The 25026-nt window shown below is 54.4% G+C and overlaps 1 protein-coding gene across 10 annotated transcripts in view; it reads left to right on the plus strand.

The window, feature by feature from the left end:
* AOPEP (aminopeptidase O (putative)) overlaps positions 1 to 15336 on the plus strand; it is a 335871-nt gene extending 320535 nt beyond the window's left edge. For 4 of the 10 annotated variants that reach the window (XM_081802935.1, XM_081802933.1, XM_081802938.1 and 1 more), the window contains 3 exons: positions 9937 to 10023; positions 11676 to 11820; positions 14787 to 15336. In XM_081802935.1, coding sequence (XP_081659061.1) covers positions 9937 to 10023; positions 11676 to 11816 — 228 coding nt within the window. In that variant the 3' untranslated portion in view covers positions 11817 to 11820; positions 14787 to 15336. Of the gene's footprint in view, positions 1 to 9936; positions 10024 to 11675; positions 11821 to 13635; positions 13828 to 14192; positions 14429 to 14786 lie in introns of those variants that run through there. The other 6 variants (XR_014139966.1, XR_014139965.1, XR_014139968.1 and 3 more) reach the window with 4 other exon arrangements.
* Positions 15337 to 25026: the final 9690 nt, after the last annotated feature.

Genomic DNA, 25026 nt, shown 5'->3' on the forward strand with positions numbered 1-25026 from the left:
TGTGTAAGTGTATGAAATTTAGGGATCAGTTAAACTTTATGGGGTGGCACTGACACTGATTTTTTTTTTTTAAGCTACTTGGTCTGCATGTTGCCGCACTGCAGCCTTGAACCACATGGAACCATGTTCCGTAGACCAAGTGATCTTGCCCATCTGTGGGTAGAAGAAGCCAACCGGGCTGAGCTCGGGAAGTCCCCTGGCTCTGCTGTCGGGACACCAGGTAGTTTCCTCTGTAGAACAATGCCCTTTGCTGAAACAGCCTTCCCCAGCTTGACTCTTAGGTTGTTTTTAATAACAGCTTTGAGTAATAATTCACAGGCCACACAATTCACCATTTCAAGTGCACAATTCAGTGGTTTTAGTGTATTCGCAGAATTGTGCAACCAGCACCACAGATGATTGTAGAACATTGTCATCCTCCCTCAAAGAAGCCCCCGTGGCCTGTAGCTGTCGTTCCCGTCGCCTCTGCCCCCACTCCCGGTCCTGGCAACACCGTCATCTCTCTAAATTTGCCCGTTCTGGACGTTCTTACAAACGGAGCCATACACAGTATGCGACCTTTTGGTGACTGGCTTCTTTTCTCTTCGCCTCCTGTTTTCAGGAATTGTCCGTGTTTCAGCATATATCAGCAATTCATTCCTTTTGTATTGCCAAATATTTTCGATCGTATGGATTACAGCCGTGATCCATCCATCAGCTGATGGACTTGGGGCTGTTTCCGCATCTCGGCTGCTGTGAATAGTGGTTTTGTAGGGAGGGTATTGAAAGAAATAGCCATTAAAAAGAGAGGGGAAGGGAGGGCTGACATTTTCGCGGCATGTGTGGTATGGCTAGAAATTGGGCTTGGGATGCCTCCTCGTTCAGGAACTGGTGTCTTGTCTTCCTTCTGCACTCCCGTTTGTGCAGCTCCTTCTCAGAATCTAATGTGCCACCCCGGCTTCCCCCGTTGCACCGTGTTACATTCTTTCACGGCATTTGTCACAAAGGTATTGCTGGTTTCCTGGATTTTTCTTAGACCTTCTATTGAACTACAAGTTCCAAGAAGACTGGGGCTTGTCTGTTTTATTCACCACTTTATCCTCAGCATCTAATACTTATTTTTTGGAGAATGACTTTTCCTGAGTCTCCAGGTGTTCTGGAACGGCAGCTACTAGTCATCTGATGTGACAGGGTAATTGGAGTAGGGAAACACCTTCGGGAGGGAACAGTCCTTTTTGGTAGAGACAGGGAGGCCCTCCAGCCTCGAGTCTGCCTCTGAGGAGAGTGAGAGAAGGCACCAGTGTCCCTTCTGAGCTTATCAGAGGAGGTAACCCATGGTTCTGTTTTCTGCCAACAGTAAAAGTCCTCTTTGCCGTAAAGGCTGTGTGTCCCATGGTAACACAAGGAAGAAAAAAGGTGGAATGTGTTCCTTCCTGATTACAGACTTACATGTTGGAACAGACTGCCATCGAGTTTTGATGGGAAAGGAAGGCAAATAGTGCCATATTTCAAGGTGGACCCAACATGGGCTCCCAAGTTCTACTTTTTGAAGCCAGTTGCCCTTAACAGCATTAATGTCATTAGATGAAAGAGTAAGTATATCCACAGGAGAAGGAAGAAAGGTTAGAACTTGCCCTTGTGAACTATGTAAGGCTGTCTCTTCTAATCCTTGACATTTGTCATCCCATTTATCCTCCCGGTCGCTCTGGGTGGATGTGTCAAGTGTGAGGCAGTCCCGAAGGAGCCCTGTTCTGCGTGTTGCCACAGCTCTGGTTATATTTGGCTATAACCAGTTATAACCAGTTGTCCATCACCGGAGCTTTAGGGGCTGACTCAGGCATGGGTGGTAAGAGCCCTGAGAAAGAGCAGACAGCCTCTGATGCCTCATTTGTTGTCCCTACCGCCCCCGCCCGGCTTCGTGACAGCAAATGCAGTAACTTCTAGGTCTTGTTTCAAAGAGAGCATGAAGACTGCAGCTCTTCAGAGTAAGGAGCAGCGAATGTGGGAGCGCAAAGGAGAAGTGCTAGAGTCACGGTACAGATGTTGGAGTCTCGACGTGAGAGCCACACAGCTGAGGGGTCTTTCATCTTTTCTCGTGAGGCACACCAGAGCGTTACACACGCCGCCGAAGAAAACACTGGCTGGAGATGCTGTCTGTCCTGGAGCCACACTCTGCAAAGGCCTTCCTGCCCTCACCAGCAGGAAAGCCACTTTAAAGCAAAGTTAAATCTAATTTCAGACACAAATTGAAAAAGCGGGTTCATTTACTGCAGTGTTAGACTTATTAACTCCCCGAAGCCATGAGCCTTGGTCTTTCTGTTTACAGATATAAAATGGAACTCTAAATGAGGCTTAATGGGCTTCCCAGATCATGTTCCCTGGACAGATTTTTTTTCCCTTTAACAGTAAATTTTGAAATCAAAAGGACTGAAAAGAAAGGGGAGTACTTCCTGTCATAAATAGGATGGGTGGCATTCTTCAAAGCGTTTTACAGCTTCCAACTGTGCCTTATAATTTCCAAGTAGCTGGACAGGATTCTGAGTCTTTAAAGGGGCTTCATTCATTCAGAAATATTTGTCAAGCATGTACTGTGTGCCAGGCATCGAGACGGGCCTGGAGGTGACCTGCAGGTGCCTGGCCCCTGCTCTCCCCGAGCTTGTGTTTCAGGGCAGGGGGCCAACAAGGGAACACAGGCTGCTCCAGGAGCACCGGGGGCGGGTCAGATCACAGACCCAACTCGGAGAGAGTGGCTGGTGGCGGCAGGGTGCTGATGGGCTGGGGGATGCGCACGCTAGTGCGGGAGTTGCTGGGGTCACAGCCGACGTCCTTGTCCCCTCCCGTCTGCTGGCCCCTCCCAACCTCCTTGTTAAAAAGCCAAAGGCTATTAACACACTTTGGGACTTTGTGGGACACACTGAGACTTTAATGGAGCTGTGGTGCGTTAACAGAAGGGCGTCCCCTGTCTTCTTGAGCGAAAGTATGTGGGCTCCACTAAACTGGTAAGCCCGACAGGGGCAAGTGGAGAAAAGGAAAAACGCAAAATAATATATCCACGTTGAATGTTGCTGTGAAGATCAGAAACGAATTTGGCTGAATGGCTAGAATTTCATGTTCATTGGGTGGTTGGTTTGTATAAAGTTACGTGTTTATAATTTTTAAACATTTGAAGATAAAGCAGAGAAGCAGCTACCTCCAGGAGCCATAGGGGCTTTTTCAGGCTTGGACAGTGACGTGCACCAAGCCAAACCCTGACTCCCGGACCACAGTGACAGAAGCAACGGCCTGATTTCCTCTCTCTGATGTGCGTGTGCCTGCGCGTGCCTGTGTAGGCTCGGTGGCTTGGAGAACCAAGGCCAGGGGTATTAGCCGAGTTAGCAGAACTAAGCTCTTGGTTTACATCTGCAGAGTGTCTGCACAGCCTCTGTGATTCCATTTATTCTTCAGGCACGGTAATTCTGAGACACTGGTTTTCAAACTCCGCATCCGAGGAACCCAGGGCCCCACAAGTTTACTGTTTACCTTAAAGGTGTTTCCTCTCTGACATGGAGGTTTAAACTGCCTGAAGAACCACTTACATTCTTTAATTTATCTTTAGAAGTTTACAGAGTACACTTTTACTAGAAGTTAGAAGAATTATGTTCAAGAGAAGTTTGAAAACCACTTTGGAAAATTAGTCTATTAGTTAATAAACAGGCTTATGGGGTGCATTCCCATAAAGAATGTTTTATTTCTTTGAAATAGCTTCATGGAAAACACAAAAATTGAAGGAAAAAAAGGAAACTTGAGGTAAAAGCTATAAAAGAACTTTGAGAATTGTGAAGTGTTACTAAGCATGAGACTGGGGTGTGTAGTGATTCACAGAGGGAAGCTCCGACAATGAGGGGAGACTAGGAGCGAGCTGGTTTAGGGGGTCACTCTTCCCAAAGATTGTGTTTCCTTGATGTCAGGTCACCCACCCATGCATGATGCCTCACATCTGCATTTGTGCTGGGCCCACCGGCTCGAGAGTCACTCTGTTTCAGCAGGAATTTAACCCATAGGGAGAAAAGGACTCAAGAGGCCCCACATCCAGGAACATGCTAGATTTTCTGGCAGGACCAGGCTGAAGTAGGCCTGAGCCAGCTCATGAGGACCTTCCAGCTCTGTGTTCTAAGACATCATGCAGGTAGCTTTGGGGGTTGAATGTTTACCAGCACCCCTTCACCTCGCCTCACTCCAAGACCTGGGGTGTGGGCTTCCGTCCTAAGCAGAGGTCTGCAGAGTGTAGCCAGGCCAGCCCCGCCCACCCTGTTTTTGTAAATAAAGTTTTATCTGAAGACAGCTGTGCTCACACCCACTTATTTACATACCGTCTAGGCTGCTTTGGCAGTACAATGGCAAATGGGCTGCAAAAAGCCAAAAACACTCACTGGCCCTTGATAGAGAAAATTTCCCAACTCTTGTTCCAGAGTTTGGTAGGAAACCGGTTCTGGATACATGAAAATTCTCAGGTTGAAAAGACATTGGGGTGGGGAGTGGGCTTGTTCTTCAGCAGTCTTTCTCTCCTGTTTCTGGGAGAGAACGACCAAATGAGGGGGACCCCCAGCATGTCCTAATGAAGGTCACGGTCATATCACAGAGAGGCCCCACTGGGTCATGGGACTTGTCCCCTTGAGTCTGAGATGTGGAATGGGAATACAAATGACCCCTGCGAGGCAGGTCCCATTTTTTGAGCACCGCCGGAAGTCAGGGGAGCAGGCCGGAAGTAGTTCGGCTCAGCCTTTGAGTAGTAAGAACTTCCTTGAAATGGCAGAAACACCATGGGACTGGGGCTGAGGCAGGGCTGAGCTGGGCGTTCTGTCCCCACAGGTGGTTTGGGAAATTCCCAGTGCCCGGCCCCTGGGTGTACTGGATGACAGGAGACGCGCCAGCTTCCCGAGGCCTCTCAGCCCCTCCCTGGTGGCACCCCTGCTCTTCTCCCGCAGGGAATCTCAGACTCCTGAATCCAGTCACTGCAGGCAAAGCAGGGGCCCAGAGAGGCCTGGGGACCTCGCGCCCCCTCCCCCAACCCCCAGCCGGGAGCCCAGCCCCGTTTGTGCCTTCTGTCTTGGGCTGCTCTACCTCACACACCTTCCAGTCCACCCTCTCGACCAGCAGCCATCCGATGGGCACCTTGCTCTGTCATTTCGCCAGTTAACAGCACTTTCTTGACATGATAACTCCCAAGTTTTTATAAATTCAATAAATAACAGAACTTCTGAAACAGAAAAGAAAGCCAGAAACATGCCACTCCTGCTAAGGTGACAGGCACTCAGTATATGGGACCCTTAGGTACACTTGCCATGGGCAACCTCAGTCTGTTTCCACAGCAGCCAGACAGGGGCCACCCTTGTCTTACCCCACCCCGGGGACCTGGGCCGCGCTGACGGGGCTGAGTGGCAGACCCAGGTCTCCAGCCTGGGGCCTCGGGCTCTGTGGCTCAGGGCACGGTGGGTCATGAAATCAATTGAGTAGCTCACTGACCAGCAGAAAGAAAAGGACAGAAAACACCAGAGTGAGGGGCACCTGGGTGGCTCAATTGGTTGAGCGACTGCCTTCGGCTCAGGTCATGATCTTGGAGTCCCAGGATCGAGTCCCGCATCTGACTCCCTGCTCAATGGAGGGTCTGCTTCTCCCTTTGCCCCTACCCGCTCTCGTGCACTCTCGCAAATAAAATCTTTAAAAAAAAAAAAAAAAAGGAAAGAAAATACCAGAGTGAGGGAAAGGATTCCGTGTGTGTGCACGTGTATACACGGCTATATGTGTCAAGTGCAGGATACCTCGTGGGTGCCCAGGCCATGCATCTGCCAGGCCTCCCAGGGGCTCAGGCCTGTTGCCACACACACAGCCCACCTTCCTGGTGGAGTTCCTCCTGGACGAGTGCCTGCTACGGGTCAGGGATCCACCGGTCTGGAGCAGTTATGTGGATTATTGGAGGGTTTTCATTCTCTCACCAGAAGTGGGTCTGACATGAATCCACTTCTGCACACCTCCCCTTCGTTGTTCCCACCTCAGTTCTGGCACCCAACCCCAAAGAACCAGTCGCATTGTTGGCCATCCCCAGGGAGAACATTAATGTCTGTGTACTTACCACCCTTTGTTCATGGAGGCTTTGGAGACCTGGAAACGTCTGGAATCCATTTCCAGTGGTGCAGATTAGCACCGCTGTATTAAAACTCAGCTGTGCACCGAGGGCAGCCACCCACATCATTTTTCTGTTCAGTATATCCCTTAAGCAGAACTCTGAAGAGCAGAGTTTCAAACTAGCTCTTGTTGGACTGGAGGATTTATGTGCGCACACCTGTATATGCACGTCTGTGTATCAGACTTCCTTGTGACCTTGTGGGAAGAACCAGGGACCTGCATTCTCTTTTTCTTTATCATTCTTTCTCAGTCGTGTGCCACACGCTGTGCTGAACGGTTCATGTGTGCGAGGAGCCCCCCACGTGGCCATGGCAGGGGCCGGGACCCGCAGGGAAGGCGCAGCGGGGGGAAGGCCTCCAGCGCCCTGCCACACACTGTCGCAGAGCAACGGGACGGAGGGTGCCAGCCCTCGGGGTCCCCGGGACTCTGCCCTTCGTCACCTGGGGCAGCTCTGCCTCTCTTCACTTCCGAAGTGCCCCTTTTCTCATCCTCCTCAGGTTCTGGTTCTTCTGCTCCCCGCCCCCCCGCCCCCCCATCCCTCCTCACCCCTTCTCTGTCCGGCTGACCACGTTGATGGCCTTGGGGACTAGGATGTTGGCTGCCGGGGTGCTTGCAGATGATTCCCGGCACGAGGTTGGAGTGAGGTGAATTTGAGTCATCGTTCAAAAGGTCATTAAATGTCTTCAGCTCTATTGACATAACTGAAGTACAGTAAAACGTGGATCTTTAAAGTGGGATTTGATCCGTGTGGGCCTGTGGGAGCGCCTGCAACAGGGAAGCTCAGTGAGCAGAACCCTCCTCAGTGAGGAGCCCGGGAGGCTGTGGAGGGAGGCCCGCCAGGCGTGGGCGCTGTCCTGTGCGTGCGCGGTGTTTGCTGGTGAGCTCACTGAGGGAGTTACACACAAGGCGGCCACTACCCCGTTGTTTAGTTAATTAAATAGAAAATGAGGAAGGGCAGATCTACAGGATGGACAGCCCTCTGCTCAGAGGCCTGCTCCAAATTCTCTGGCTCTGGCCCCCCAGCACGGGAACCTCACTTTCTCCAGTTCCAGTGGGAGAAGGAGCGTGATACACGTATGTGACGGCCCCTGCCAAGGATTCTCCAGTTTCTCAGTGACCTGGAAGGGGAATATTCTGTCAGTACCTACTTTGGAAATATTGCTGGGAAAAATTGAGACAAATGTCATTTTGCTGCCAGTTTTTCGGGAAGACCCCCATTATGTGTGGTGACAAGTGGCCATGCAGGTTAGGTCCTGGAGTTTAGGGGATAAAAAATGAGGGTTTTCTTTGTGAAAGAAGTAAGAAGAGAGGTAAAAGCCCTGTGCGGGAGCAAGAAACATCTGTCAGGCCCTCAGCCTCACGAAGCATCTCTGTGGTGTCTTGTAAACATCCTGCCCCTGAAATATTGAAATGCACTGAGCTCTTTTGTAAAGAAAAGGCTTGTTGTTTGTTCTGCTCTTCCAGGGGAAGGGACGCTGGGCTGTGCTTCCTGGATGCCGTGTTGGCCTTCAGGGGTCAGAAGACTAGATCTCTTCTTGTGCCAGTAATCTCTTTCTAACAGTAAGAGAAGGAAGAGAAATGGCAGTGCTGACTTCATGTTGGTGTCAAAGAGCCTTTCGCTCGGGCCTCCTGGACCTTCGCCCCTTTGTGGTGGGACCCCCCCTCCCCCCGCCTCTGCCTGCTTGGAGGCCCTCTTCTGCCTGAAGTAGGCCCCCAGGTGGGCCTTGTTATTGCTGTCCATGTGCATCAGGGAGAGTAGAGCACCCCGTGGGCAGGGTGGAAAGGGGCGCTCTTTCCTGAGGGCCCCGGGCGGGGCACAGAGCAGCTGTCGGCCCCGCAGGGTGGGCCTCCCACCAGGCCACCCCCTGCTCGCCAGGGGGCCTTCTCCTGACCTTGCCGAGCTGGCCCCCCCATTTTCTGCAAGCTCGCAAGGTGCAACCGGGGGTGTCTGAGGTGTTGAGATGAGCATGACTGTGAGAAAACAGTGAAAGGGCATCCAGCGGGGCCTGGTTGGGTGCTTTCCAGGGCCCAGGAGCGGGGCGTCTGGTGGTTCTGGTGGCTTCTGATTGGTGTAGTATGACGAGCTGGCTTCTCAGAGCTCAGTCCACTTGTCCTGTTCTGTGAGAATATTGTAGGGGCTGCCCTTTCCCTTTTATGGTCTGTTCATTTCTGTTGGCTATGTAGGAAAGAACATCTTGTGGAAGATGGAAAGATTGCCAAGACCCATCCAGTCCAGCCTCTTCCCGTTTGTTGTGATGCTCCGAGGCTATTAGCTCATTTCCATGTGCCTCTGAAATTCCTTCGTGGATGTAAAGTTCGTTGGCATCCTGTCCTTAGAAGTTCAAAGGGCTTGCTGCCCACAAGCAAAGGGCAGAGCCCCTGAGTTAACACCCAGTCTTGGGAGTGCACTGTAGCCCAGGGGAAGGATTCTTCCCAAAAGATTTGTTTCTTCATTTCTACTTGTTTGTGTGTAAATCTATTTATAGTAGATTAAAGGAGAGATCCGGCCAGCAGTGGGTAATGATATAATTTACAGGGGCCCCAGCCAAAATGTTGAAATTGCTTACATTATCCCATTGCCACAAATGGATTACTATGCAGGGTCTCCCACTTTCAAAGGCAATAAAAACAAAGAGGGAAGGAAGGAAGCTTCTTAGGTGCTTGTAATCACTTCCGTGGAGGGCTGATGTTGAGCCAGTAAAGGAATACAAAGTGGTGGACTGCTCACTGCATATAAATAACTGAGAGGACTTGGGGCAGTAGGCATGGGCCTGCGACTGGATTCTGAAAACCGAATTCAGGTAGACTCTCCACCTAAAGAATGTGCCAGGAGATGCTGGGGCTCTGCCTCCACCAGCAGAGACCACTAGTCCTGGGCCCAGACTCCCATATTGTCTGGAGGGGCTGGGGTTCTGGCAAATTCATTCTGGGAAACCTTGAGTCAAGTGGATCTGAACTGAATGGCCCCTGCAGTCGGCTGGGTTGTTTGCGGCAGGCTGTGTAGACATGCGGCACCCCGCGGGCACACGGCGGGGGGCTGCTTGTGGCAAGGGCTCTGCTCTCCTTCCTGGCCCCGGGCGCCGTCCGCACACGCTGCAGAGGCGTGCGGTGCGTCTTCTCGGGAATGTGGAGGACCGTGTCTTCCCGCTCTCACTGTCTTTATTGTTATGATCAACAGCGTTGAACCGAATTGGTCATTGCTGGAAATTAAGAAGCTGTGGTTTTGAAGGGCACGTCCGTTGACCGCGTGCTGCGGGGCAGAGCTGGGCTGGCTGGGCTGTGTGCTTCATTGCCCGGTTATGTTTTGCATTTATCTGGTGTCTTGCAGAATTGCATTTAAAAACATCAGAACACCTAACTGAACCATGTCCCTTCTTCCCCTAAAGTTGACACACCACGGTCCAGTGAGGAACATGGTTCCTTTCTTTGTACACGAAATTAAACTAAAACAAAATTTACAACAAAGTGTCAGCGACATTAATACAGTTGAGAGAGTAACTTTTGCTAATACAAATTCTGTCATTAAGACAGGCTGAGGAGGGACGCCTGGGTGGCTCAGTCGGTTAAGCGACTACCTTCGGCTCAGGTCATGATCCTGGAGTCCCGGGATCGAGTCCTGCAGCAGGTTCCCTGCTCAGCGGGAAGTCTGCCTCTCCCTCTGACCCTCCCCTCTCTCATGTGCGCTCTCTCTCACTCATTCTCTCTTTCTCAAACAAATAAAATCTTAAAAAAAAAAGACAGGCTGAAGAACCCCCCCCGGTTTGTTGCTTACTGGATTTTCTGTCCTTCCTTAAGGTTCGCCATCGATGGTGCGAGCTCATTGTTAAGCACAGATACACAAGAGCCTACAAAGACGTGGAGAGATTCCTCCAGGAGGATCAGGTAAGTTTCCTTCTTCAGCAGATGGGAATTCTTTACTGCTGTCCCCTGACTTCAAGTGCACTTACTAACACAGGGACCCAAGTTGTGAACTTCTCTTTCATGACAAGTATTTAAACATTTTCCAAAGATTTCTAAGAAGTAGGTAGGAGCTTCCCTAAAACATTCTGGAGCTGATTTTCCCCTCTCTTGGTGTCCCTAAAGCAAACCAAAATGTTGGTTTGACGTGGCTGTGGACCACTGTCATTACCACATGACGCACACACAGACCTCACGGCGTCACCAGGTCTCGGGCCAGGCCGCGGCTTAGCTGTCCCGGTGTGCATCCGTGTCTTCAGCGGCTCTGAGTAGTCACGGAGAGCCCCGACTGCCTAGGACAGCCTGGTCTGTGCCTGCACCAGCCACGTCCCGCCACGCCCCTGTGTGTCATCCCGTCCCCCCCGTTTCCATTTCCCTTCCTGCCAGAACTTCCCTCACGATTCATGGGGCAAGGCGGTCACCTTCCCCGGAGCCCGCAGGAAGCACGAAGGAGCGTGAACATGTCTGGGGGTGCCCTCCTTGCCGCCTCTGCACACCCACATCTGCCCAGCGTGGCTGTGTGTGTGGGGGGGGGTGCCACGGGTTCTGTCAGCTTCTGGAAGGCAGCCTGCAGCTCGTTGCTGTTAGCGTGACCGTTGTGTGCCACCGAGCGAGCTTTGCGCTGGGCACTGTGGGCTGGCAGAATGGAGCCATGCTTGAGTGGGGGTGGGGCGAACAAAGGGACTTTTGAGAGGGCCTGAGTATGGGGGGCAGCCAGCAAGGAAGGGCTCATTCTTCCCACAAAGAAAAATACATGACTTTGTAGCAGAAGAAATGTCACATTTGCACAGTTGGAGCAGAGGTGTTTGGAAACACAGTCAGGGACAGAATGTAAGAAGCAACTTAAGGTTTCTTCTGAAAACCAAAAGTAACTGCTTTTTTAGAGCCAAGACCTTTGCCAAATAAGGATTACCACAAGTCAGCTTTCTCAGGGAAGAAGTTTTGAGCCCCAGACTACCGAGTTTTTATCTTGTGCTGTCTTTGAGATCTTTCTTTTAATTTGCTCCAGCAGAATGTAATGCATAACTGTGCTTAGAGCAAGAGAAAAGGCAGAACCAAAGGGGTCTTTTGGTCTTCCAGGATGTAATCGGCAATTTTTCAGACTGTCGCAAACTGCAGAGGTGGTGTTTGCTGCCCGGTGGGGCAGGTTGGGGGGCTCAGCCGGGCCGGGCCAGGCAGAAGCAGCGGGCACCTGTTCCGGGGCAGCAGGACGGTTCTCCCCCCGAGGCACCATGTGATGTGCTGGGGGCACTGTCCCGGGAGGAAGGCCTGCTTGCAGCCGTGCGGGTTTCCATGGCGGGCATTGTGGGGACCTCCCTGCCTATCCCTGGCATTCCTGACACAGTCATCCCTGCAAAAGCAGGTCGCCAAGGTTCTGTTGATGGAATGGATAGCTAAGAATTCTGGGGGGGGTCAGTGTGAACGAGAGAGAAGGGATGGAAAACTGTAGGTTGCAGAAGTATAGCTGGTCAACCATCTGTCTTTCTCGGGTCTCTGTCATTCCCAGACGGGCAAGTTTGTGTGCATGCAGACACCTCATTCCTGTCCCTCCCTCGCTCTGCCCCTGTGCCCTGCAGGCCATGGGCGTGTACCTGTACGGGGAGCTGATGCTGAGCGAGGACCCCAGGCAGCAGCAGGTCGCCCGCCAGTGCTTTGAGCTGACCAAGGAGCAGATGGAGAGATCCTCAGCTGAGGTGGTGGCCGAGATGTTATTCTGAAGAGGTGATTCTCTCCCTTCCCTTGCTCCGCTGTTGCACTCTAACCAGAGATTCCTCGTTGGAGCCACATGAGCCGATAATGAGACGCTGAGCCACGGTCCTCTGCTCCTGCTCCGTGGCCAGTGGCCAGTGGCCTGGGAGCGCAGGTAGGGCAGGCGCCTGCCGGCAGCATGAGGCCCGCTCTGGCCAGAGTAGCTCTCCTGACACTGTTTTGGCCACTTGGGGTTCTGTTACTTGTAGGGACAAAAACACGGGAGAGCACTTGGAGTAGGTTTGGACGGTGGGCTGGGGAGGCCGCTGGAGCACTGATCCAGTCGTCCAGGTGAGGGCTCATATGGGAGCACGTGGCCGGGTTACCCTGAACCCTGAGCTCCGTGCAGACATGTGTGCACCCCCGGCCCCCATCTTCAGGAGAACTTGAGGGGCCGCCCGCCAGAGTGCGCCATGCACTTCTCAACAACCCCGTGCCCGGCTTATTTCTCACCTTTTGCACTGGAGCAGAATTTCTCCTTGGTCTGCACTGGAGTGCAAGCCCTAAATTATTTAAACTGCTTCCGATCAATTGTGCTTGGAATTGACCTGTTAGATCTACATCCTAGCAGTTCGTTTTTTAACTGGGTTTTTGCGTTTTAAAAGTCACATCCCAATGGTCCGGGAAGCTTTAGGCAGAACTGTGGGGCTTTGAGCGCGGCCCGTGACGGCCACCACGGCTTCTGTTTCTTCTCATTTATGTGATATAATGGGGCCTAATTTTGTATCGTTTTTTTTTAACTTCACATCAAATCTCAAGCATTTTGATGTTTATACAGCTTCTCTACATGTAGAATTCTTCATGGTTAATATTTTATGTAGATAATCTGTTGTCAGACTTTCAGTGTGCTTCTGCTGTTTTGCTGTTAACAAACCATTTCTAACATGTTTAAATATTTATTTGAAAGAACTCTTGATACTAAGGAGAGAAAAGGGTTTTCTAAAGTATGATGCTGTTCTTCCAGAAGAGTCCAGGAACCGTGTTTGCCAGGAAAAGGAAATAGTGGGGGTATTTGCCACGATTGTACGTCTTGTCGCGCAACAGCTGTGCGCGGTCCGTCCCCCACCGTCCCCGTGGTGGCGGCGTGTCCTGGGCAGAGCCGGGCCAGCGGGAAAGACCGCGAGCCTCTCCTGCCGCCACTCTGCGTAGCCGCGGGATAAACCCTACTTCTCTGAGATGTTTTATTTCGTGGAGAGTTGGGGTTTCCTGGAGACTGTGCATACAGTGGGGTGGTCCCCCCCCCACCGCCCCCTTGCTGCAGCTTGTGGGGAGCCACAGCGGGCTCCACGGCTCTCGCTTCCCCATCGGGAGTTTTCGGGGGAGCCCCGGTCACGAGTCTGCTCCCCTCCTGTCCCTGCCCCTTGGGGATCAATGCAGGGCCACACGCACGCCCCTTCCCTGTCGCTCCTGCTCAGTGACAGTGGCACCTTCCAGCGGGGGATGCCCCGGGCCCCCAGGGTGGAAGTGGCGAACCACGTAGGGGCAGCTGCTGGTTGCATTTTTCGTTCCGTGTGCCAGAGCTGCACGGGGCGCACGTGGTCGCCGCGGAGCCCTCTGGCTGTGGGCTGGGCCGCCAGGACACCGGGTACAATGCCCAGCGAGCTGAAGTCGCGGCCACGCGGTGGGTAGTGGGTGGATGGCGGCGCCCGGCGCTGCTCCGGTGCTCTGGCTGCTTGGGTTCCTGGCATGCTGATTTGTGACTTAAGATTAAAATCACATTGCCAGGGATTACCACGCAGCCATGACCTTGGCTGCTCCTTCAGAAGCCGTAGTTCTCTCTCTCTGCAGTTCGGAGAACAGACGCATCTTGTAGCTCTTCTCCGGAAACAGAAGCAGCAACAGCCGTGGAAGACGCTCGGCGGCCCGCTCCTTCCGCCCAGCCGACGACCTCTCTGCCGAGGTGCAGAGCTTAGCTGATTGGTGAACAGTGACTGGTTTCCGCTTTGTTCACAGTGGCTAAGTTCTGCACCTGAAGAGAAGGTGAGATGGGGACAGTTAAGCTGCTGGGGCAGAGGCCGCCGCTGAGCGGTCCGCTCGGTGCCGGGCGCGATTCTGGAGGCTACGAGACTGCTCGGCTCCGAGGATGCGCTCCCTCCTGTCGGGAATACACGAATGTACCAAAAGTCTGCGGAAATATAAACTCACTGATTAGATACCTGTCTGAAAGGTCAAATGTATTGAAAGCTGCAAAACAACTTCTCTTAAGAACTAAAACCAAAGGCATCACCAGAAAAACCAAGTGAAAGCTATGTCAGCAGTGGGTTGCGTGTGAGTAGGGCTGGTGCTTTCCAGGCGCGCCCTGCTTGCAGTTGCCGAGCACGGTAACCTCTGTTTTGTGTTCGCAGCCCCCGCAGGACGGCGCCGAGCTCCCAGCCGAGGCACTGCTTCCGGGCTGTCGATTGGACCCGCCCTCCGGTGCCTACTGAGCTGATATCAGTTCTCATTTTACACACTGGCTCAGTTCAGCAGGAACAGGAGTCGAGCCCTCGAGCAAAAAGCCTTCCTGTTTGCAAGTGCCCAGAGGCTCCGGAGCTGGGACTGCGCCCACGCGAGGAGCACACGTCGGTGGCGGCGCCCATCTGTATGTGGCCCCGGGGTGTGGCTGTCCGTAGAGCCCTGGCGCCCTGGCGCCTGGAGGGCGTGAGCTTCCATCCTGGAGGCGGACCGCAGGGCACCTTGAGGCTGTGGGAGCAGGTGCAGTGAAGGGGGCCGGAGCCACGTGGGGCAAAGAAGGCCGGGTGCGGCCGCCGGCTCTCACGGCCGTGTGCGAGCGACGCGGCTGTGAACCCCACTGGCGGGGTCGTGAGGTGCAGCCGGTCTCCTCCCGTCCTCTGCTCAGGTCCTCTCTCCGAAGCCGGAGCGGAGGCGAGCAGAGGTGCAGGTACAAGCATTCCTCCGTTGTTACCAGGCAGTAAATTGTACTGCTCTTTCCTTTGCAGGGAAGATCTCAGCAAGATTCTTTCTCATGCATCTACGCCTAGCCCTGGTGGGACCAGGATCGCACTGACCCTCGACATCGCAGGAAGGGTCATGGGGCTGCTAAAGCCATCAGCCAGCAGCATCCACGCCTTGGTGCTTCTCTTTCTCGAGGCTGCTCTCCCTGGAGCTCATGGACCGCATGGTGCCTTTGTCCCCTGCCCTGAACTTGCCACCTCAAGATCAGTCTGTGTTGGATCTCTTCCATGAGGCGAAGGCGCTTCTTTCACACAAATGATGAAAGCTGCCTGAGATGCATTGGAAAAGCTGCTGAACATTTTGCATTGATCCCCTCAGCATATGGCTGCACTGGAGATTTCTAGAATTCCAGGAAGTCACAGCTTCTGTATCCTGGGACCAGTGGAGTTCTTCTCCAGATCATTTCAGAAAGATTCTGCAGGGTTATTTTGATTGCTAGGTCTGTTGTTTAAATTTGTCCAAAATGTTAATACCCTTGGTAAAAGGGCAGGGTGAGAATCCAAGACGTATTCATAATAAAACAGTGGATTACTATTTTTGTATTCCTGTGTGCTTCTGAATTTAGTAATGTTTTTAAAAAAGAAAAACGGTGTTACCTGAGGGGTATTCTCTGCAAGCTGGCCCTGCCCCTCTCCCGCCCACCGGCCCCCCTCGTGGCTCTCCCCACGCTCGGAGACCAGGCTGCCGGTGCCATGCGGGCCGAGCCCGCCTCCAGGGCCGAGTGCACCCCGCTCTGCATCTGGCCTGTGGGAGGAAGCGTGGCGTTAACACCTTCCTTCATCAGCAGCTCTTGGTCTTCAGAATTCTTTAATGGAACCTAGAAGGTTTCCGGGGGGTTTGCTCTTCGCTGTTACCCGTGCTCTGCATACGAGGATATGTGCCTTGTATACCACAGTGGTACAAGAATCATTTGGATTTTTGAATTTGAATAAATGTAAGAGCGCTGCTCCCTGTGCCGACTTGGAATAGATGGTCTGCGTGAGCGTGTTGGGCCTGCCGGGTGGAGCAGGAAGGGACCGGGGGGCGCACACTGCGCCTGTCCGCATGCACACAGCCGCTCCGTTCCCCCCTGTGGCCGGGAGCAACCAGTTGGCCCAGTGGTTAGCTGACTCTTGTTTTTCCATAAAGTTAAAGCCCCCCTTTGTCTCTGGAAGCCACTGAGGCAGGACTGAGCCACCCCACGCATGGGATTTTACACAAAGACAGCGGATTCCCTTGCTCCCGTGATCCCGAGTCTTGCAACCAGTTGCGGCCCGTCCGTGAGGGGTCACCTGAACCGACACTCCCCCCCACACACACACACACCCCGCCCCCAGTCCCCTGCCCTGTCACTGCCTTGGCTGAGTCCTGTGCCGTGTCTGCCTTCTCGGCCTGTGACACCGGGGGCCTTGCCTGTGCCGGGTGTTGTCCCCCACGGGGACGGTGAAGGAGGAGGGGTGAGTGGATGCCCTGAGTTTCTGCCCACACGGCGAGATACCCGTGGCCGCCCCGCAAAGAGGGGACAGACAGTTCGGACTAGCGTGCTGATTTCTGCACGTGTCCTCTGATTGCAGAAAAGCAGCCGTGGCGGACCCCCGGGGGCGCGCAAGGGGCTTGGGATTAGAAAGCCCACTGCCCTCCCTGGGTTGCTGTTCTCCGCAGGTGCACATAGCGCCTTCCGAGGGCGGCCTCAGGGCAGGCGGGAGAATTTGCAGGGGGCCCGGGAGCCCTGGGGACAGAAGATGGGCCATTGTGGAGAAAAGGGTGTGGGTGTGCGGGTGAAGGAGGGAGGCTGCCCGGCCCAGCTTCCCCTGGTGGGACCCCTCCTCCCCCCGAGACAGGTTTAACCGGGCAGATCCCCACCTAGTAAGTGACAGGATATGAATGTGGGTCCACATGGCTCAGGATTTCCCTCCCCGTGACAGCTCCTCACGGCCTGGACTGTCACACGCTCCCCAGGGACAGCCCACCTGTCACTGAGGCCTGCACTCCTAACCCGATTTGCTGTAGGGATGGGCCTGCGTGAGGGCGGGGTCAAGTGACCCCGGCTTTGGGAAAATGGCATCTTGAGTCCCCAGGGAGACGGCACAAAGACCCGTCTGCGGGGCAGTCTCGTACACTTCTGGGCGGCACGGGTCCTGGTCTCTGCTCCCCCAGAACTCCTTTCTGGCCTAGGCGGTTCCCCCGACCCCTGCCATAGTTCTCACGTTAAGCAGACACAGGGGGCTGAGCTGACCCCCAGGAGGAGTGGGAGAAATAAACCGGGAAGAACAAGCCTGCTTCCCAACAAGACGGCGCACCCCCAGCAGAGCGCCCGGGACAGGAGGGGCCCACCAGTCGCCGTCGGTCCCCTGGTCCAGTGAGAGCGGCTTCCTTAAGTGGTGCGTCAGTTTGACCCTGAATCACACTCGGTCTTTACTGGCTGCCAGGAACCCGGCATTTCCCAGGGGCGGTTTGGGGGCTCCCCGCCAGCAGTAGTCCATTAGCAGGCTCGCTCCTTTGTGAGGCACCCCTGGCCCGAGCCCCCCCTGGGACGTGGGGGCCATTGAGCAAGCCCTCCACCACCGCCCCCAGCCAGGCAGTCAAGCACAGAACTGGCGGTGTTTTAACAGGTTTATTAAAAAAGCAAGAAGCAGAGCCTTGTCCTCTGAGCGAGTTCTTGGGTTACCTGCCGGTCAGCTGTCCTCCCCAGAACCAAGGGCTCTAGAAACTGAAGCGCTCCTCCGCCCCTTAGGGAACAGACCCTGTGTCTTTGAAGAGCAAGTCAGGTTGGGGACAGAAGCACATCTCCCCAGGTCACCTTGGCTTCCAGCATGTTAGGAAACAGGCGGGGCCAATCTATGGTTGGACTGAGGGGCCAGGCCTCCAATGTCCCCGGGGTGCTCCCCACTGTGCTGGGCCTGGCTGTCAGCCCCTGGCCAGTCTGAGGCAGCCCCCGTTCCTCTCCTGGCCGGTTGGGCTGAGGGGCTGAGCTTCAGGAAGGGGGTAAAGGGACATCCTCAGGAGCCCTTGCTGCCCACCTGGCTCCCATCACCTGGCCCTGGGCTTTGTGCAGCGGCCGGGGCAGAAGTGCTGGGCACCCCAGCTGTACCAGGACCGGAAATGCAGGGGGTGCGGGGAGGGGGGGGATGGGGGAAGAAATACAAGGGAAGATGTTTCAGTTCTCCCTCTTGGCCTCTATTTTAAGATGACAGGGTTTCAAAGCATTTATTTTTATTGGAATTTCAAATCAAAACATAGAAATAATAGTCTCCATCCCAAACGAGGTACAGACATGTCACAAAAGCAGGCAGAACCCATGTCCCAAGTACAGGAACCAGAAATAGTAATGTGTCCCTAACCTTCAACTATCCATTTAAAATGAAGAACAGAGCTCCAAAAGAAAGGCCTCAGACAGATGTTTCCAGAGCATCCTGTCTCTCTTCCCTGACCCGGCTGATTCAGCATGGACACTTGGCAAAGCCCAAACACGGGGTGCGCCAATGTTTTCAGAGCTTTCCGTTCTGGGCCACCCACTTCCCGTTCTGCAGCCGAGCGGCGCGGTGGGAGGATGAGGGGCATGAGGGGGGCTCTGCCCCCCCTCCCCCCCCCACCCCCCCTACCCCTGTCAGCAGGGCCGACCCGCACTGTCCGCCCTGCTGGACAGATCTCTGGGCGTCCCGGGCCTGTGGCCTCTGCCGGCCGGCCTGTCTGGAACATTACCATTCCTGAGAAGTCAGGGAGGGGCTGCTATGGGTGCCACCAGCAGGTGACAGCGTGCAGCCGCTTTGGGGTTGGATGGTCCCTTGGAGGGTCCTCTCCCCAGGGCGCCTGGGGCTGAACTGCCTCCGACTGCAGAGAGTGGGGCGGGGAGCCTCCGTGCCTACCGACGGGAGCCTAGACTCCCTGGAGTCTCTTCAGCCCGAGGTCGGAGCTGGGGAAGCAGAGAGGGTCCGGGCGTCGGAAGCCTCAGGGAGGTGGGGGTCACAAGGGCGGTCTGGACCTCCCAGGGCAGTGCCGGGGGTGGGGGGGCATGAACTCTCAGCGCCCCCCCCCCCCGGCCACGGTCCTGAGGACAATGACCTCAGCCTTCCCTGGCTGGGCCCTGGGGGTTTACAAGGTGGAAGGGAGGAGAGGCCGACTGGGGCTATTCACCGGCGGGGTTTTATAGATCTTTTCCCACCCTTTGGGGCTGTCTGGGAGATTGATCGGCCAATAAGGCATTTCTGTTCCAGTCCAGAGGGTGTGAAAAAAGAGGGAGGAGGCCATCGGCCCAGCCTGGGGGCAGAAGGAAACCCGAAGTTCCCAGGACCAGCCCCGGCCGCGAAGAGCCTTCTGCGGGGATGGTGGGTGGGCGCCGGGCGGCCCCGGGGCCGGAGCAGGCCGCAGAGGCAAACACGGCCCTCGGGAGAGGACCGACCAGAGCGGCCCACTCTCGGCAGCCGGGCCGGGAAGGGCTGGTGACAGCACCAAACGCTCGTGCGTGCGTGCGTGTGCGCGTGAGTGCGTGCATGTGCGCGCGTGCGCGCGTGTGCGTGGAATGCAAAGCAGAATGCAGAAATGCAGATCAAGGCTTCTCCGACCACATATTTCCGGCTGCTCCAGCAGCGCTCGGAAAACTCACCTGCTCCCCGCGGAGTGTGGGAGAGAGCATGGTTCAGGCCCCGGGCTTCGCGGCGACAAGGACTGGGAGGGGACATGCTGAACTGCCGGGGGTGCCCCGCCTCTTCCGGCTGCGCTGCCACTTGCGCTGGCACAGCCGAAGGGGGTGCGGGTGCGGTGCGGGGCTCCTGCCCGGGCGGCTCCCCTGGGCTTGGCGGGGAAGCAGGTAGGCAGGGTGCACGCCGCCTTCTTGGCGCTCCTCCTGCGGCCCTTGGCCGTGGTTCCACCACTGTGAGGCCCGGCCCTAGTGGTGCAGGAGGTGCCGAAACCGCCTGAGGGTGGGCCCTGACCGAACCGCCAAGAGTCCGGTGTTCCAGAAAGTTCTTTCCCGCTCTAATAGTCTTCCCTTGTTGCCCTAGGCCTGGCAGAACGGGCCGCGGCGGCAGAAGTGAGTGTCCTGGCACCGGAGAGTATAGTGTGGCTGAGAAAGGCAGGAGAGGAGGAGCCCCCCACACACACTCCCAGGGCCAGATCCCGGCGCTCTTCACCCCGCCACTTCGGGCTCCCGCGTCCCCACCGCATGACTGCAGTCTCCCGAGACTTCAGCCTCAGTTCTGTGTAAGGAGGGGCGCTCAAAATAAACCCGAGTGCGGGGATCAGGAAGAGGTGGGAGCCAGGTTTAGTGTTTGCCCAAGAGATGGGCGCCGCGTGCGTTTATGTTGGGTTGTAAAGAGAAGACAGATCACTTAAGGGAAAGGGATTGTCGTTTTATGATTTTGTTTAATAAATTAAAAGACTTGCTGCAGAAGAGAGAAGGGCACAAATTCTGGCTTCAGTGCCCTGGAGGCGGAGGCCGTCGTGTAGAGCGCCTACGCGTATTAGTAACCGCGGTGGCTGGGCGCCCGGACAGACCGCGAGCTGCTCTTCCCCTATGTCGGGGACCTGGATGCAACCAGGTTGTCGTTTTCTAGAAAGCTCTGTTCGAGGCTAGAGCGTCGGTCCTGTGAAGCGCCGCGGTGCTGGTGGAAATGCGGGGCACGGTGTCGGCGCCGCCCCGGCTCCGCTTAGCCTCTCCGGGAACAGGCAAACACTGAGTACAATCTGGGGGGCCTACATCAAACAGGCAGACAAATGCGAACTATACGTGGGGCAAAAAGGACGTTTTCCTACGCCTGTTCACCTGGTCCCTTGTCCCAAGCCTCCAGTGTGAGGGCTCCACGGGCCTCCGGCTCCGCCCAGCCGCTGAGGACGGCGCGTGCAAGGCCCTGGCTCGACGCGCCGACGGGAGCCCGGCACACACTCCTCTTCCCACGGGACAGACTGGGTCTCGGGCGGCCCGCAGTAGGGACCTGACTTATGTTCGGACGGTTCCGGGTCCGAACGTCGCGGACTGCAAGAGGCAAGAGTCCCCGGTGGTGCAGGGGGTCCCCCGCGCAACCTTCCTGGCGGGGAGTCCTCGTCTGTAAACCGGGGACATTCGAATGAATATATGTACAACCCTGGGAACGGGGCCTGGCAGCAGCTCTAAGGGTGTGTGGGTTGACTTGATGTATTAACCAGCCCTTCACCATTGCGCCTTCGAGGTGTTTCCAGGGAGCGCCTGTTGGAGGCAGCGCCGCCAGAAGTCGCCGCGGGCATTCTGCAGGTGCACGGGGGGCGGGGGGGCGTCCGTGGGACGGCTCCTGGGTTTGCGCCTGGTGGTGGGAACCGTGCAACCCGAAATGGGAGGGGGTGGCTCTGAAGAACTGGAATTTCCTTCATGGAGAATAGGATATGTAAATTTTACATGTTTTATTTAATGTTATTTTTTGAAAACTTCCACAACAAAATTTACCATTTTCACCATTTTCACAGGTACAGGGCAGTGGCATTAAGTGCATTCACAGTGTTGTGCAATCGTGGCCACCATCCGTCTCCAGAACTTTCTCATCTTCCCAAAGTGAACCGCTCCCTATTCAACACTAACCTTCCATTCCCTGTCCCCCAGCCCCTGGCTACCACCGATCTGTTTTCTGTCTCTACAAATTTGTCTACTCTCGTGGAATCACACAGTATTTGCTTTTTTGCGTCTGGCTTAGTTCCCTTAGCAGAATAACCTCAAGTTTGGTCCACGTTGTAGCAGGCGTCAGATCTTCATTCCTTCTATGGCTGAATAACATTCGTGGGATGGACAGACCCCATTTTGTGGATCCCCTGACGTGTCACGGCCCCGGGCCTGTTTGCACCTCTGACTGCTGGGTGGCACTGCCGGGAACACGGTGGACGGACACCTCTCGCGGTTCCCCTTTCCGTTCCCCTGGGGACACAGGACACAGCAGCAGTGTGATTGCTGGGCCACCTGGTGATTGTCACCATTGTTTCTGGGACGTATGCCCTTTAAACGTTATAGTCTCTCCCTCTGTGAAGGACGGTGCCTTTGCCTCCGCCCCGTGTGGCCAAATCAGTCTCTTTTGCTTTGGCATCTTGATACGGGAAAATGTTTTTACTAATTTGAGTTTCTCACAAGCTGTATTAAATATTTTTTAAAAGTCTCATCAGAGTCCTGTGTATCTCTCCTTCTGTTAACTGTGTGCAATGTTTGTATCGTGGCCCATAAGTCTCTGGGCTGAAGGCCTTCTACTGATCTGGAGAAGAGCATTACAGTTTGGAAATCAGTTATTTGTCATGTGTTGCAAATATTTTTTCCCAGGGTGTTATTTGTATTTCAATTTTTGGTTATTTTAACGCTTCTGTATGGGCAATTTTATTCGTCTTCTGTGGCTTCTGGGTTTTCTGTCTTACATAGAAAGTGCTCCCATTTGGCTGGAGAATTCATGGATGTTTCCAGGTGATGTGAGTGGAGCCTCAGGCCCTCCCCAGCTCCTCGTGCAGGGAAGACCCCTCCCATGCCCCCCACAAAGGACTGAGACGCCTTCTCTGAAGCAGTGGCCAGGGGCTTGGACTCGCAGACCCCAGGCAGGGACTTGGGTGTGTGTGAGCAAGGAAGGCTAAATGAAATAGAAGAACATTCTTTCTACATCAGGAAAGTTGTTTTTATAAACTAGCTTTTTATGTATCTGAGTAATAGGCTCTCTTCCCCCCACTCTTTCCAAACAGAATTGCCAGAGCCTTCTCTGGAGAAAACCCCAGCCCAGACCTCAAGATGCTGACATTTCGTAAAGAGCATTGGACATTTTATTTTGTAATGTTTCTTTTCATTGAAGAAGTGGAGATCCAACTTGATTTCCCAACACCATCTTTTCTCTGTTGATCAAAATGCTTTTACCATATACTAAAGCCCTTTACAAATCAATTCCACAAATACTTATTGGCATTCTTTTATATGCCTGCAACTATTCCAGGCACCTGTGGTGGAGACAGTTGATGAAGAGTAAACAGAATATGTAGATTACCTGGTGTCTAGGAGTTGTGTGTGTGTGTGGGGGGAACAAAAGCTGAGGTAGTACAGGGGGAGGGGTGGAGGAGAGTGGGGTGCCACTGTCAATGTCAGGGAGGCCTCATGGAGGCAGTGACCTGTGAGCAGGCAGGGGAACTGGCCTGCATGTCTGGGAGGTCAGGACAGCCCATTCAAAGGCCCTGGGGTTGGAGTGTACCATGTGTTGGAGTCACTGCTGGGGGCCCATCTGGTGGAGCTGGTGGTGGTGGGTGGGTGAAAGGGTTGCAGAGAAAATTAGGAGATGAAGTCGGAGTAAAAGGAGGGCCTAGATCGTGTAGGGCCTTGAAAGCCATTTTAAGAATGTTGGGTTTTACTTGAGGTGAGGCGAGGAGCATCTGGAGTGCCTTCAACAGTGGCGTACCATGATCGCAGTGGAGAGAGATCGCCCACACTGCTTGCAGTGGGGTGGAGCGGGAGCAGGGAGACCAGATGGACGATGGCGTCTTAAGAGTGGAGGGCAAGAAATGGTCAGAGTATTCTAATGGATTGGATGTGGGAGTGAGAGAGAGAAGAATCAAGGGTCCAGAATTGGGTGCAAGTCGCTGGGAAAATGGAATTAACAAAAACTGACGTGGGAATATAGTGGGTTTGGGGGGATGGGGTAGAGCTGGTGGAATCAGCTTTGCACATGAGATGGTCATCCGACCTCTGGGGGGAGATGCTTCCTGGGCAGTGGGACACTCAGGCCTGTGGTCCAGGAGGGTGAGTGGCCCCTCTGCACAGAGATGGCATGTGAAAGCCCAGTGTAGGGAGGGTCTGCAGGGCAGAGGCCCAAGGATGGAGCCTGGGGGCTCCCCCCAGGAAAAAGGTCAGGGGTCAAGAAGGGACCAGCTCGCCAGCTGAGGGGAAGCCCTGGAATGTTCTGCCAGTCAAGGGAAAGCATCAGGGAGGAAGGGACTGATGGGATTAGGGGCTGCCCAGACCTGTGAGGGGACCTGAGAACTGCCTGCTGGATCCACAAGGAGGGGTTACAACCCAGATGGGGTCTCCGTGTGCCCCCCTCAGTCCCATCACCCTGCTGTCATGCTCGAGCCTTAGAGCGTGTGCCAGTGCATGCCCCACTTCATTATACTTCATCCCTGCACTTTCAGACTTTTCCTGGCCGCTCCTCAGTGGTTACTTTTCCATACGAATTTTGGAATCAGATGATCTAGTTTTCTTATTAGGATCCTCTTAAGCCTAATTTATATCTCTGTAACCGTGTTTCTATCCAGGACATCTTTCCAGAAATAACGAACCACCAGCTAGAGCAATAATTCTCGATTGGAGAGTTGGGGGGAGGTCCCCGAGACATTCTGGAGAAAGTCTCGTCACTTCTGGGCCGGTATGTAGTGGGGAGAGGCCAGGGATGCTGCTCACCCCCCTAGAGGGCACATGACACCCCGCCGGAGACTCACCTGCTCCACGCTGTTCTAGCGGCACTGGAGAAACTCAGCCTCATGGGCCCGCACGCTTCCTGCCAAGGGTCTTCCTCTGCATTTTCCTGCTGAGTGCTTGGATGGTTTCATGGGACTCAACCTTCTCAACTGCTCTAGAAGAGCTTTAAGGATTGATGATACATAGTGTTGTGGAGGTTTTTTATTCTCTTCAGCAGCCCAGGCTCTGACCCCTTCCTGCATGTAGGAGACCGCTGGTGGGGTCCAAGGTTCCAGTAATGTCATGGAGGCAAAACAAGCCAGACACCTGCTTTTCCAGTTCGCTTCCAGCTGAAGCACAGGTCGGGGACCTGTGCCCCATCAGGTGCCCGTGCAGGGACCAGGGCTTCGGAGCAGGGCACAGGGCCCGTCTCCCTGCTGGAGGTGGTGGGCCTTTCAGGACCAAGCTACAAAGGCTCTAAGTGGCAGGTTTTGGTGGTGGCAGGTTTGGGCACTGTTCTTGACTGCCTGACACGCAGCCTTGTCTGCCCCCCAATTCTGTGGGCTTTTAAATATCCTTTCGATCAATTCCCTTTTACTTTTGACATCGCGTCCGATTCTGTTGCTTGCCACCAAGAATCTGGGCTGGTACACATGGATTCATCATACCGTGAGAAACAGCGGAGGCCGAGATGTTTGACAGTGACCGAACTCAGCTTTTCTACAGAAAAGTTGTGTGGAACTTTCCGTATCAAAGTATCCAAGTTTCCTGCCCTAAACCCCAAGTACAATAAGGGATGATTATGTCAGGACTGGGGAAAGGGAAGGCTTACACTGAGGGGTAGGACGTGGACTCATGGGAAAGACTGTGGA

The sequence above is a fragment of the Leptonychotes weddellii genome, chromosome 14 (genome assembly GCF_054177405.1).
Source record: "Leptonychotes weddellii isolate Sample4059 chromosome 14, ASM5417740v2, whole genome shotgun sequence".
NCBI classification, from domain to species: Eukaryota; Metazoa; Chordata; class Mammalia; order Carnivora; family Phocidae; genus Leptonychotes; species Leptonychotes weddellii.